Source organism: Falco biarmicus, chromosome 2, assembly GCF_023638135.1.
Source record: "Falco biarmicus isolate bFalBia1 chromosome 2, bFalBia1.pri, whole genome shotgun sequence".
NCBI classification, from domain to species: Eukaryota; Metazoa; Chordata; class Aves; order Falconiformes; family Falconidae; genus Falco; species Falco biarmicus.
In genome coordinates, this window is record NC_079289.1 from 77,410,249 (window position 1) to 77,425,292 (window position 15,044).

Consider the following 15,044-nt stretch of genomic DNA (forward strand, 5'->3'; position numbering starts at 1 on the left):
TTTAAGACCCAGGCATATGGTTAACATATGACCAGAGAGTACCTAGCTATGTGTATGTCTATCCAGTCTAAATCTCTTGAATAATGAAAGGCAAAGGCAGATTGTGGCATTGCAGTTGTCTGTGGGAGCTGTCATGTGGGAATCAATTAAACAGCAGTTTGTCCATGGTGTGTTTGAAAAGGTTAAAAAGTATTCTAAAAGGCACACAAACCAGTGTGTGGCTGAAACAAACCACTTCCCTGAAGTCTTATAAATAAATACCGTCTATTTACGGAGCTATCCAGCACTTTGCAGTTGTGTGCGGTCAGTTGGTTTGTTACAGTTTTTATTTTGGAAGACTCTATAGGTGTGCATATCTCAATATGTTAAAATATTTTGGAAGTCTTCAAGATGAAAGGTACTACTGTATCAGGGCAATGAACATTAAGTTGTTATAAATGTACTTGAAGTATGTAACTTACGGATCGTCTTTGAAAGCAATGTCAGAACTATCTGCTGCCAAAGTGGAAATGGAGAAGTAGTCTTACTTCATTTAGACATATGATAGCAGCTCTACAGATCATTTCACAGGAATCTGTATACGTATATAAAGTATTTTTGTAACAGAGTTTGTTGTGGTCTGAGTAAGTTTTTTACATTCTCTCAGTTTTTGATCAATTCTGTTACAGTAATGTTTACTGAAACATGATGATAATTATGAATTTATTAATTTCTGGCTCCTATTACATGTACATTGCAGCATGATACGGAATTTGTCATGCTTCAGGGCAGAACTAACAGGGAAAAAGAAAAACTAAACAGTTAAAACAAGGAAACAGTAATGATGTCAAAATCCAGTAACATCTGAATTTGATAAGGATGGTTCACTTAGAAAGCTGAAGTCTCTTGATTGTGTCATAATATTTTGTTTAAAACCCTGGTGGCTGTGAAAATACCATTCAGATGACAGCATGACAGCTTTATTTTCTTCCATTTGTTGGAATCCCGCCCCCCCCCCCCCCCCCCCCGTTTTTTTTTTAATAGTTGTTTTTAGCAAACTCTTGGACAGAAACTGTTGTCTTCACCTGTTAAAAAATAAAATCTTATATTTTCATCAGTATAAAGGCATTGCAGTTGAAATAGTTTGTATTTGCAGGGAAGAACAGCTGCCCTTACCTCCCATATATATGTAGTGAGAATGTGTGTGTGCATGATGTGTGTCTGAGCTCTTGCAGTTTTTCAGAAGTAAAAGCACTTCACTACGCATTTCTTGTCTGGAGAGCACTATGAGCGCTGTCCAGAATCCAGACTAGGATTAAAAAGTTGAAGTAGCTGCATCTGAATCGGAGTACCCTCTCTTGCCAGGTCTCTGAGAAGTAGAGTCTGTTTTGTAAAAGGGTATAACAAAGAATGGAAGTAGTAGTTAGTGACCACTGGATTGGAAGAATAGTGAGCTGTAGTAATACCAAGATTGTAGTAAAGGTCTGTAAATTGAGTGATATTTGGATGTTCTATGGAAATTTTACGTGTTTCTTTGATTCTTTGCTTGCTTGCGTTATGGCTGAAAAAAAACCAGGGAGAAGCAGGAAGGTTATACTCTCTTGAGAATTTTTAGGTCTAAAGTTCTAAACTGATGAATGCGAATATATAGTGCATATGTTTTGCTTTGCATTTTTAAAGTTCTTTTCCCAACCACAAGGAACAGAAACATTTTTTGTAAATGAAATGATCAATCTTTTTGAGGACATCTATAGAAGAATCTCAGCTCTGAAAAACATTTGACAGCTGTGAGAGCACATTACTCTGGATAAACTAGTTTATAGCCCTCATGGATGTTCTACTTTGAAATATGACTACTTATATGCTACTGTGTAGTTCATGTTTAACATTAAGTAAATCAGCTCTGTTTCTGAGAAAAAAAATACCGTTGCTTATCAGATGCCACCTTTTAAGGAAGTCATATGTAGGATACCTCCTGTGTTAATGTGAAAAAAAATTGTTACATACATCTGTTTCGTAACATGACATAGAAATAACTAAAAAATACGTTTTCATAAATATCCTTCCTTTTCATTTGAGGTAGAATTACTTTCAAAAATCATGTAAATGGGACTCCGGTAATTGTGGTTTTACTCAGTGAGGCATTAAACAGTACAGTAACAAGTATTTGCATATAAGAGTTCAGTGCCATCCAACAGTTCTGAATGTTTTAGCTCATAGTGTAGGGGATGGGCAACTCCTGCTATAGTATCTGTTTGCCTCTTTTTGGTTGAGGGAGAGAAATGTAAATACAGTGGCCTGACTTTGCTGTTCCAAAATTGTTGAAAGGTAACACATCTGTTTTGGCTGACACTATTAAGTGGCTGGAAAAAATAACCACTCCCCCCCTCTAATTTGTGGTTCCTTATATGGTCAGTATACTGAAAAATATTTTAAGTTTGTGCTTCTAAAATTAATATTTTTAGTCAATGAGTAGGAAAAGAAGCACATGCATGTTATCTAAAAAATCTCAAGTATTTTAGCTTTTATATTATTTTGTGGGGCACTTGTCTCTCTCCCTCCAGCAGTTGAGTCAGTTTAATTCTTCCTAAACCCATAGGCTTTATTGTGAGGTTCACATGAACAAGAAAATGTTTAAAAAACAAATCCCAGGGTGTCTGGCTGTATGGGTCAAGTCTAAGTTTTACACTATTCAGCTCCTTCATTTACGAGGAAAGTGGTACATTTTAGAAGTTAAGCATTTCTTTTCATAAAGAGGATAGGTTTGAATAATTGTATGTTATAAATCAGGTATTTCAGAGATTCAGATTGTACTGTGAAGTCTTACTGAATTGCTGGTGTGACACCATGTAGGTCCTTCTATGGTAAAATTAGGTGCACTTTGTTTAGTGTTTTGACACCAATATTTGCCTAAGAAGCCTCTTTTTGTTGCAGCTGTTTGTTCCGGCTGCCAGGCTGCTATGCATCTGTGGTGGACCAGGTTAGAAGACTGATGCAGGATAAAAAATAGTGGGGAGGTTTTTGGTGTTCTTTTGGTTTGGTTTGGTTTGATTTTGGGTTTTGGTTTTTCTTTTTTTTGGTCTTCTGTCCTGCTCCCTATTCTTCCACCTGGGTCAGTTCCCCAATACAATTTGCTGAGTGGCCCTGTAATAGTGGCATTGTCTCGGCCAAGCAAGTGGCAGTGGAAAGGATATAGGCTGCTTAAGCAGTACTGCTGCTGAAAAGAAATTCTTGCTCTACTGCAACTGTAGTTTTGTCTTTGCCAGGTTTGAATCTGGGTGAGAAACTTTGTGATTTCAGTAAAGCTGCTTGTACATGCTTTCACACTTAAAGGATGGGTTCTTGCATCACGTGTTGTAAATTTAGCGTAAGAGCGAAACTAGTCATTCACAGTAAATTCTTTTTAGAGGAACTAGTGCTTTTTGGAACACTGAAAATAATTTTACATACAGAAAAACGATGGTACAATGTGTTTCAGTTCAGATGTAGTTGTTTCATAAGCATCTCGCAAATATTGATTTAGAAACTAGCATAGTCCTCTAGTTTAGCAGTGTGCATTTAAAATCATTAGGAATACAAAGTATAATACAGGCTCTTAAGATCGATGAAGTCTTCACTTATCAGTGAAGTCTAGTGTATCAGTTTTGATTGTTGTCTTTTCACCCTGACTTGGAAACCAGTCATGTGCAAAAATGGCCTCTTCCCAAAATGTTAACATTCCCTTTTTTAAATATGAAGGTGACTGTGCTCATGGTTCTATTGAATACAGGAACTAAACTGAAGAGGGGTGTATTATTTTTTCTTACCGAATTATGAATTTTAAAACCTATCAGTGAAAACATTCAGCTAATAGGTTTGTCACAATACCAAAGCACTTAAATGTGGAGACGTGCATCTGTGACTTCTTTGGGAACATGCTAAATGTGATGCCGATTGCAAATTACTTGTGTTTTGCTTAGTACTCAGTATATTGTGTATCAGGTATAAAAACATGCAGGTGACCATAAAAGTAGAGCGATATATTAGGTTTTCATGCTGAAACATACCTGATTTTAATTTTAAATATGTGGTTTTGTGGGTGAACCTGAGATGTTGTATTGTGTTCTGCTTTGTATATTGGATATATGAAGTAGGCTGGATTTTTTTTTTTTTTCTTTTCATTCTTGTGAATTATTTCTTATATATAACATCACATCTGTTGGTACTAAGTAGAACAGAAGCAGACAGAAGCAGTAAATACATGTGTTTGTTTTTAGGATGTATTTTAATTTTTACACCTAAACACATGGGATTTTCCCTAGTAACAAAACACACTGTATGTGCTAGGTGCTGTAGAAACAATGATTTTAGAATTCCTCATTTGTGTCAAGCAACTAGTCCTGAAAGTTGACAAATGGTAGCACCTTATGAGATTGATTGAATGATTTATTTTAAATTCCAGTAGTAGTGTTTTTACTTCACATTTTATTATGCAGTATTTTAAATAATATACCAAATCTGGTGTATTTAGTGAATATTTTGCCCTGTATATCTTACATCAAGCAACATCACTGATTCTGCATAGTTTCAAGAATAGGCTGTTGAGATGCAGAATAATAACAGCTTAAGAAATTGCTATTGTATAGATTCATAGGTGTCTAGATCCATTATACTCCAGTATGTTAATAATCTCAATTTAATGGTGTATACCTCAAGATATTTTTCCTGGTAAATAAAAAAATATTTTTGATTCTAAGTATTCATATTTTATGTTGCTAGCAACAGGCCTGCCTGCATTTACCGAAGGTCAGTGACCTGAATTATGTTCATCTCTGACAACAGTGTGTATGTATAGTCATGAGATAGGCAGAGATTTCTCTGGTACTTCATGAGTATGACTTTAGAAATTACAAAATAACCTTTTCACAGAGGAAAAACTTGAAGAACTTTGTTGTGATTAGTTTGCAAAAGGTGCAATATTGAATCTGACAGTACAGTGATAATAAGGAAAATAAATCTTATGTACCAAGTCTTATAATTAGTAAAATGTAAAAAGGAAAACCCTCCCCAGCAGACGTTTCTTTTAATTCAAGCTCATGGGTGTGCTGTTGGTGATTTTCCATGACGAAATAAGAGTTTTCAGAATGAATTCTTCATATACGCTCAAAATTAAAGCAAAACTGTAGTGAAAATTCTTTCAAGGTGTTTGTGATGGTTGCCTTCAACACTTTGCAAACTTGCATAGGATAGAATTGGATAGAATCTTTTAGCTCTAGATGCTTTAAATTAATATCTGCTGTACACACTAAATATGAAACATATGACTTACATTCTTAAGTTTGTGAAATGATAGTTTTAAAAAAAATGTCTTACTGCTCAGCAGCATCTAGATTCAGCTGAACTGGCTTTCTACTGTGTTCATATGTAATAAAGTTGCTCCCATTTGCAAAAAACCTCACGATCTGATTGATATCCAGGCAAACACAAAAATGAGAAATGGGGGTGGATGATGAAACTTACTCAGAGAGATGTTAGTAATGTTTCTTGCCTTTAAACTTTCAGGTGTTTAGAAGTATGATTGCTCTGAAACCAACTTTGATTTACAGTGAACCTGTTGACGTAACTTTGATATTGAGTGAATTGAAGGAAGGAGTGGATGTTCTTAAGGAATATGGTGGAATAATACAACAGTCCTCGAAGAGGCTAACAGGCAAACTAGGCTTATGTTTTAAGGAAAAGTCACGAGGCACGTGAAAGCGTTGTTTTTCACAGTCACCATCTTTATAATATGGTGGAGTGTAACATGGGATAACATGAGCTCAGCATCTTTGTCTTATCTAACTGAACATTTTGTAGTAAAGCTGAACTCTACGCTTGAAATTATTCATGAATGTGGAGTTGCTTTTGATAGGTAATCCCATTATCTGTATTTTGAGGAGATCAGAGGAGCATTGTGTGGGTAGAAGAGATGAGGAGTAGAAAGCAATGGTAATTAAAATAGGAAGTAAAAGCATGAGGTGAAGTTTTAGCATGGTAGCTTCATACACAGTTAATTTCTAAGAAAGGCTCTTTTTCTTTAAATGAAAGACATCAGCTTTTATTCTTTTGTTTGCTATACCACTTTCAATCATTTACTTCTCAACATCTTTTTTTGTTGTCTCTTCCTTCATCTACTCCTTTATTTCCAATTTACTTCTGTTCTATACCAGTAAGCAGATCAAACTGGGTTCTTGAAGCCCAGTACATGTTATTACTAAGGGGATTGTTTTAGTAATGATCTTACAGACTGTGTGAGGGGTGGGATTTGTTCTTGCCTCCTTTTAGCAATTTTTTATCTAAACCAGGAAGCCGTTGTACAGGCTGTGTAAAAGGCCTTTTGGTTTTAAGAACTTGGCAATGCAGAGGCACAACAGAAGATGCTCAGTTAGCAAGTTCAGTGTGTTGCCCTCACAGCTATTCCATGTGATTTGGTTCTTTCAACTTAAAGAGAAAAAAAGAAGTTTACAATGTTACCCTTTTAGATTGTGTATCTGTTACTGTGTTACCATCAGAGTAACTCATTGTCTTTGTTGGCTATTCATGTTTTAGAGTTACTTTTTACTTTGCGGATCCCTTCAATACAGTGCTGCAGTAGACAGCTGCCTTTTTGCTCCAGGTCTTAATTCCACACTAGTTGTCCAGTTCTTCAGAATGTGGTAATTGTTGGAGAACTGTAAGGAGACTTAAGAAACATGTTGTTTTGTGATCAAGATGTTTTGCTAGTTAGCTATGAAGTGGGCAGATGCATTGATTCTTTGTTAATAAAGTGTTAATGACTTTATAGTTACATTAGCAACTCTTCCTTATTGTTGGTAGCTCAAATGTCATCTTCTAAGTTCTAAACTAATTCAGATCTGTGTGTGTTACCTTTCCAGTCTCTCCTTTATTACACCTTTGAAGTTTTTGCAAGATAAATACTTTTTCAGGGTTAGTGTTATAAGTGGTGTTAAAATATTGTAGATTAATTTCTAGTCAGCAAAAAGCATAGCTTCTCATATGAAGTAGCTTTACTACTTTGCCAAAATCAGTTGTGTGATTTCCAATTCTGTAGCTATCGCTTGGCAGTCTGTTTATTGGTTAGTATGGTCTTACCAACTGATTTTCTCTTCTTACAGTTTGGAATAGGTTGTCAGTCTGTTGCCCACAAGAGTGTAGTATGTTGCTAACGTTGCAGTGGGTTTGATAACATTAGGTTGTTGTGAAGCATGGGAGATGTGCTAACGTGCTGCTTTTGGAGCTTACCAATCCCATTGTAGAACTGGGAAGACAATGTATGAATGCTCTACAATCTATTTTGGCTGAAAACCAGCTAGGTTTGCTCAAACTGTTGATAGTTTCAACTAAGCTGGCTTAGTATTGAAACTGGCCTTGTACAACTCTGATGCAAATGAGAGGTGATCCTTGCTGTACTTGAGCTACAAGGTGGTAAAGATAAAAGTGATGCCTTCAGTCCTTGCAGCTACTACTGGAAAAGGCTTTCTATGGTCTTGGTGTCCATAGGTACTGCAGTTAAGAATAATAAATAAATAAAGCTTTCTTGGCCACAGAGAGCTTTCAGAAATGTGACTGTAGCTTTGTAGCTGTAAGACACCCATGTAGGCTGGACATATCTGGTGCTCCAGGATATTTATCATTTGTTTAAGTCCAGGGACTTTAGTGTAAAGAAGAGAAGAGTTTGCTCTTCCTTCCTTTTTTTCTTTTTCTTGAATACAAGTGACTGCCTCTGCTTAGTTTAGTGGGACTAAGCTCAGTGCAAGGTACAGTGTCTGTGTGTTGTATAGATTTAGCGTATGTACCAGACTGAATATTTTATCCATACTGAAGTGATTTAGGCATGGGAGTGTCTAGTTTGAAAGATCTTTTGTAGCCTTAGGTACTCGTTGGCCTTGCTAAGCTGATGGCTACTGTGGATGTGGCGGTGACATTCTAGATCTCAGTGGAACTTCAGCAATAAAAGAACGAAGGCTGTTGATTCATGATGTGGGGTGGCTGGTTTCTGTTTGCCCCTTCCATCTTTTGGAGGCATGACAGCAAGAAATCACCTGCTCATAAAATAACAATAGAACCACTGCAACATATGCTGCTACATGTCTCAAAATTTACTTTACACCACTCCCTTTTGTGTCTGTGTCTGTGCGTGCATGTCACATTTCAGTGGCAGAAAGAAGAAGCCAGCGTGGTGGCAGAGAAGCTAGCTGGGCTTAGGGTATATGCAGTGCTTGAACAGTCATTGTTGATGAAGAAATGAACTGCAGCATTTTCGGCTCAAATTGCTGTATCTAAGTGCATTTTAGGCTGGACACTTTCTTGGAATTACATAAATAAGGAGCTGTTTAAATAGTAATAATCTAGACTTTACAATTTGAGCTGTTAGGTAATTTGCAGCAGTTCTAAAATTCTCAGTAATTTGAAAGTGATTTTGATATTTTCATGGGTTGTAGTGTACTGATGATATTTTGTTGGAGAACAAGTGAAAAGCAAATACTTGAAAAGTACTTTGACCAGGAGTTGGTTAGCTGTTGAGAGTTGTGGGGTGGGGGTTTTTTTGTTTGTTTTTTTGAGGGGGGCATGATCCCACTTCTTAACTTCTGTTGGAGATTTGGTATGGCTTGATTTGGTAAAATCCTGCAGAAGTTCAGTTGTTTTTTATAAATATTGGCCTGAGTTTCTGTAAAAATCCACATATTTAAGGACTTTACAAAGACGGGTAACTGTCAATAATTTCACTGTTGTAGGTTTGAGAAGAGCTTTTTTTGGATGACCTTTTCAGAACTGTTCAACGAACATTTGAAATTTCAGGGATTAACTTAAATTTCAACACTTAGATAATTATTTTTTCTGTAACAGATGTCAGTGAAAGATAGTCTTTGTAATGTTTGTCTCTACTTTTACAGCTGGAAAACTTTGTTTTCTGTTATAGCTTCCTTGGTTTACCTCTGGTTGTACCGGACAGCTAGGGTTGAACGAAGCTCTGTGTGTATCTAGTAGAATGGAGGTTTATGTCTGTTTAGGTATCTTTTTAGTTCAGATTTACATTTACTACTTTTTTTCTTTCTTTTGCAGTATTTGCTACTGGACTCCCCCTGTCCCCCGCACCCCCGCAGGATGATATGAGACTTGAAAGAAGACGATGCATACAGGTGATCTTATTTTCAAGTGCTTTTAGAAGGGAATATTTTTTATGTTCTTGATCTACTTTTTGTTTCTACTTTGTTCTCTGTACCCCCAAAATTATGTTGTTCCAACCTTAATAGAATATGTAAGAACCTGCAAAATTTTGAAATCTTTCTCTGCCCTTTGAAACTCTTCTGCGACTGTCCAGGAAGAAAAAGGTTTCCTTGAATGGAAATTCTGTTTCCAAAGGTTTATGTAAAAAAAGTGTTTGCTTTTAAAGATACTAACTAAATGTACTGGTTTTAGTCTTGTCTTGTTTGTTATTACCCTCTTTTAATGTTCCCCACTTGCCAACAGATGTATGTCACCTGTTTAGTGACACACTATTTCAGTCATTCATTAACTTTCTTTTAAAGAAATGTTACAGATCCAACTGTAAAAGAGCGTAACAGATTAATAGCTATGCCTTACCACATGTTTATGTCCAGTTATTGTAAGATTTCTGAAGAACTAAGGATAGGATCATTAAACATCTTTGAAACTCACTAGCCGCTCTTAAAATGGATGTTTTAGGAAGTTCTTCCATTTTTTTCCTTATCAAAATACTGTAAGTGCCAAGTGTATTTGCAGATTAAATAGCTTATTTTTAGTGATACTGTTTTGCTGGAAATATGGTTAATATTTTGATGTAAAAAATCATGATTAACATTTAGGTTGTACAGGAGAATAAGTGTAGTGGTGTAGTTCATTATACCTAAATGCCCTTATTTAAGTAGTGAACAGTTCAATGACTTACATTCTGAGGCCTGTAACAGTGAATTACACAAGACAGATCTTTTGTTTGCTTGTTCAGCTTTAAAACCCATGAATCCTTGGGGCTGGAAAAAAAGCTAGATGGATTTAGGTATGCATGCAGATCATCTCCTGATTGACAGTTTTCAGTTGCATCAGCTGTTCACGCATAAACAGCTTTAGAGGGTATATTTACATGGAGCATGTTGGATTAAGACCAAGATGCTGTAAGTGGATATTTCATTCTGTGCAAACTAAACATTCGTTCATTTCAGTTCAGTGTTTGTAAGTTGATAGCTCAAGTAAAACCCAGTCTAAAGAATTATAATATTAGGTGAGGCAAAGAAGAGGAGAAAGAAAAAAATATTCCAAAGGGATATTTCATTTGTTTGAAATATATAAATCTAGAGGAATAGCATTTAAAGTCTCAACATGGAATCTTTTGATGTCCTGTCAAATTTGTGGAGTTCTGTCTAGTAGGCAGTCATTGCATTTGATAACATTGTAGGTTGTTTGCTTGTTGCAGTGCACATTAAAACATCACCCGACTTAAATATTTGAGAAGATGGTTTGAAAGCTTTAAAAGTATTCATCCCACAACTGAAAGGAGAGATAATATTATGAAATAGTACCTTATGTATCTTACACTCTTTGAGAGAATTAAGTTTCATATTGTAATACATTAATCTGATTTAAAACTTAAGTACTTTTAGTATTGGTTAGGAATTCTGACGATGGTGAGGTAGAATTACAGGCTTAAAGAATAAAAATGTATACAAGATTTTGTGTTTCAAGTAGTAATTCTGTCTTCTAAGGCCCCTGTTCTTTATTTAGAAGTCCTATGATAAACACAGAGTGAAAACCAGTGGTACCTTGACAAAGACTTCCAGGCTTCTGATGTGTCATATAGTTGGAAGTCAGACAAGTAAGGTTTATTTGCAGTTTCCTGGTTTTTAGGAGAACCAATATTAGTATGCTGAGATTCTGAGAATAAATATGATTTGCATGCCTTAAAATGAAAAATGTACTGTGATTATTTTGTAATACAGTAACAGCAAGAGTCATATGATGCCTCTGCTGGTATCTTTCTCAAGTTCAAAGTAGCTGATGAGAGCTCAGGCCAGAAATTTAAAGGTTTTGTGGTTATTGAGGATGGTTCTTCTGCATTTTCAACAAGGCTTGGCTTCAGAGGCTGACTGATCAGAGATGCCTGGTAACGTCTAACCTTTGGCTAAAGAATGAAAGCTTCTATAGGGTAAATAAATTATTTGTTATAATGGGCATCACTTCATTTCACTGGAAATTGACCTACTCTAAACCCCTAAAATTAACCAGAGCGTAACGGGGAAACAATCCTCTTGAGGAAGAGGATTTTTTCACTCTTTCTATCTTGGAATACTTGAATTTTAGATCACCACTTGAGGTGAAAACACAGAAATGTATTAATGTACACTGTCTCCCTCCCCCGCGCCCCCCCAGCAAGTGAGAATACAAAGAAATGGTGATACTGACTCTTACTTTCTAATTTGACAAACCAGGAAAACAAATTTGCAGCGTATTTGACTTGTCTTTTTGCCCTGTTCTTAGCACCTATGATATGTAGGATATATATATAGAAGGGCACTTTCAGGTACTGGTTGAATAACTGAAAGACTTTCAATAGTTGCTTTTTGTCAGTCTTGTTAACTTGTAGATTTTACAGGACCTGTACTGCTTTTCTGTGAAACTGCAAAAAGCAAAGCTAGGGGTTCAGCTCATTGTAAGAGAAACTAATTTTATGTATCTGACATGCTTGTGCATTACAAATACATGTGATAACAAAGTTAATGCCTTAGAATGTGGTTTGTGATTAAAAAGTATTTTCAGAGTGGGAATTTTTCTTTTTACTTCTTTGTACTTTGGAAGTCAGTTTCTCCAGGACATTTTGTGAGAAGAAGGAACCGTAAGTGCCAATGCTGTTGCCACCATTATGGTTGTAGCTATTATGCTGATAATCATACTAGCAAATGTTTACTTTTTATAGTGTAGTAGCATCAAATTTAGGGTTGTGCTGTGTATTTACAGACAAAGATTCATCTTGTGTTTAAAAGTTTATGTTTTCAAAGTGATTGCTACATCTGGCCTGCCTCTGTTAAACGTAGTATTGCTGTGTGGTTGGTTGGTACTTGTTTTTCTCCTCTTTGTGGAGGCTACCTTATAAAAATGGGTTGGTTTTATAAGAAAGAACTTCTCTGATTTTGGGTTCAGTTTTTCTAGTTAGCTGCAGCCTAAGAATAAGTAACTAAAAATAATTGGTTGTCTGATCTTTAAGCTTTTGAAGAGCTTAAAGCTTCTTGGCTCTTCTTAACCTTTGTAAGGAAAGGACTCATATCTCAGTTGAGAGTATAAGAGACTAGTATACATCAACTAAACTAAAAGTACAAGTTCCAGAAGGATCCGCTCCTTAACACCACATGCTGATCCTCTCAGAGGAGATTAACTAGTAACAGTTATTGTTGGAAGTATTGTTCTTGAAAGCAGAAGGGAAGGAAAAAAGAGTCTGCATGTTCTGAACTGCTTTTTGATAATGATGCACTTTATATTAAAACATAACAGATACCTCCTCCTGATTTAGATCTCCCACAAGACAGTTGTTTGGGACATTTCTACATAACTAAGGGCAGCATGGAAACAGGGTAGCTTATTAATTATGTGTTAGACACATATATATGTAAATGTTATAGCAATTTTGTCTAGTTCTTATTCTTGTATAAACTGATCAAGAGGTTTGATCATGTAAAAAATATTAAAAAGAAGTGTAGGGTGGTTATTTCATCTTCAGTTGTACGTTAGAATTTTTTTTTTTTTAATGCATTCACATTTTCATAGGTATACTTGAATGTAGAAAACAGGTCAAAATAATAGTAATACCAAGTTCTTCTCTTCATCATGAAAATACATTGAATGCACCACAGATGCTGAGAATCAAGCAAGTGATACAAAATCTGAAAATGGTGTATTCAAGTTTGATTAAAGCATTGGAAGTGATCATACTGTTCTTAACTTTTAAATAATATTGTTCATGTTTGGAAAAGAAAAAAGCCATTCCAATACTACTCACTAAGAATAGTGCAAGAACAATGAAATAGTAAATACTTGCATGGATACTTGCCTTCCCCACCCCACCCCAGCTGCATTGCTCAGTAAAATATAACAAAAAATAAAGACTTCTGGGAAGTTATTGGGTTGGGTTGAGTTTATAGTCTTGTGAGTGTTCAGGTGTTAGTTTTACATAAGAGAAGAAAGAAAATTTAGAATCGGGCCATGTCTCTCATATCTTTTGAAGAATGGTTTTATATGTTTCAGTAGTAAAAAAACCCCCACAACTCAAAGCAAAAAAACTCTGTTATTCTGTAGTCAGAAAAAACTGTGACCAGTATTGCTGCTCTGCATTTTGAAGTTCATCTGTGTTACATTATACCTGATCTGCTGATAGGCCTTTGCACTAGTTTGTTGAGAGCTACTTTAAGTTTTACCAGGGAATTCCAGAAACTTACTGGGGCATCACTTTTGATCACTTACCTGTATCTTCTGGAAATGATGACTGTACTGTCTATGGTTCCACTTAAGTAATTGCATACCTGGAGTGTCTTTTGAGATGTATGTTGTTGGCATAAAGCCAGAAGTAGGTTGTAAAGGAGCAAATGTTTGGCCTATGTGCTAGTTCCATACTGAAGGACAGTATGGGCTGGTTTTGCTTTTATTTCTGGTTGGTGACTTTCATTCCAAGTAGACTGATTCTGTCCATCAGTAACTTGTTCACATATTTGCCTGTATCATTACAGGCAGTTTTTGTTGGATATTCAGGTCTTGGCTGGACAGATGAACAGGTAGAACATAAACAGAAGACACCAAGGAAATAATGTAAGAGACAAGGTTGCTCATACGTAGTGGATGTTATAAATATAGGAAGCTAACGAGCGCTTTGCATGAATAAATGCTTCTAGGGTTAATCACTATTTTTACATAGATGACTCCCATTGCAGTAGTTGTTCATGCTGTCTTTCTACCTTTTTATTGTCAGCAGTTGTGAGAAAGCAGTAAGGAATGAGTTGAACACAGTTGCTTACTGAAGGGCAACAGTTATCATGTTGAAAGTGGAAGTTCTGCTTTTCAGAGATGGAGTCATTGACCTCAATGAATGATAACCTTGAAGTCAAGAGACTAGATTAATGCTCTACTTTCTGTATTTGAGATCAGAAATGTGAAAACCTGGACAGCTAAAGTTAGATTCATGCATCACATGTTTAGAAGAAGTTGCCTATTTAAAAGAAAAGGGATTTTTTCCCCTCCTCCAGAGTTGCTTAGTACCTGTGGTATTGAAGATTTAAGCTTTCAGCCTCAGTCCTCATCTAAGAAGAAACAAATGACAAAAATCCTGTTCCAGGGTTTTGGCATGGAAGTGCAGCCTGGTGGAGAATGTGACTTCTCTTATTCAGGAACAGACTGGAGCATCTAAACCACAAAAGCTTGAGACCCCTGTTTTTATTTAATTGACTTTCACTTAAGAGAATTAGGCGTGAATTCCTGTAGAAAGCCCAGTTAATAGTTGTTGAGGTTTGGGGGTTTTTTTTCATATCTGGAAGTATCATTTGTGTTTTGCTGCAGACGTAATTGAAATATTCTTTCTTAGGCTGTTCATAAGAGGGCTTATAGGGTGTTGGGTGGCAATAGTCAACAGCAGCTTGTTTCTTCAGAACAGGGAAAGCAAGGGGACACAGAGCTCCAGCCACTGCAGCTGAGTCTCCCTCTCCTGTGTTAGTGGAACTGAGATGTCAGCTCAGCGGACCATCAAGATAAGAGATTCAGAGGAGCTTTGTACTTTCAAAAGTCTTACGTTGCTACGTAATGCTTGAAAGAAGAGATTTATGTGGTCCTCTTAAAAACTTTTTTTGAGGTACTGTTCAACAGAATATTAAATGATGAGGGCCTTTCTTTTTATTGAATAGTAGAGCTCCAGCAGCTATATTGCGAGGCTGAAATTTATTTGTTACCTATTTCTAGGAGCAAGGAGTCACTTAGACTCAAGAAAAAATCGGTTTTGAACAAAAAAAATTCAAATTCAGATTAAGCATTACAATCTCACCTATTATAAAAAAATC

At 36.1% G+C, this 15,044-nt stretch overlaps 1 protein-coding gene across 1 annotated transcript in view; it reads left to right on the forward strand.

The window, feature by feature from the left end:
* DYRK1A (dual specificity tyrosine phosphorylation regulated kinase 1A) overlaps positions 1-15,044 on the forward strand; it is an 87,804-nt gene that overhangs the window by 21,369 nt on the left and 51,391 nt on the right. Inside the window, exon 2 of the mRNA XM_056327566.1 lies at positions 9,061-9,137. Within this exon, the coding sequence (XP_056183541.1) occupies positions 9,128-9,137 (10 nt within the window). The 5' untranslated portion in view covers positions 9,061-9,127. The remainder of the gene's footprint in view (positions 1-9,060; positions 9,138-15,044) is intronic.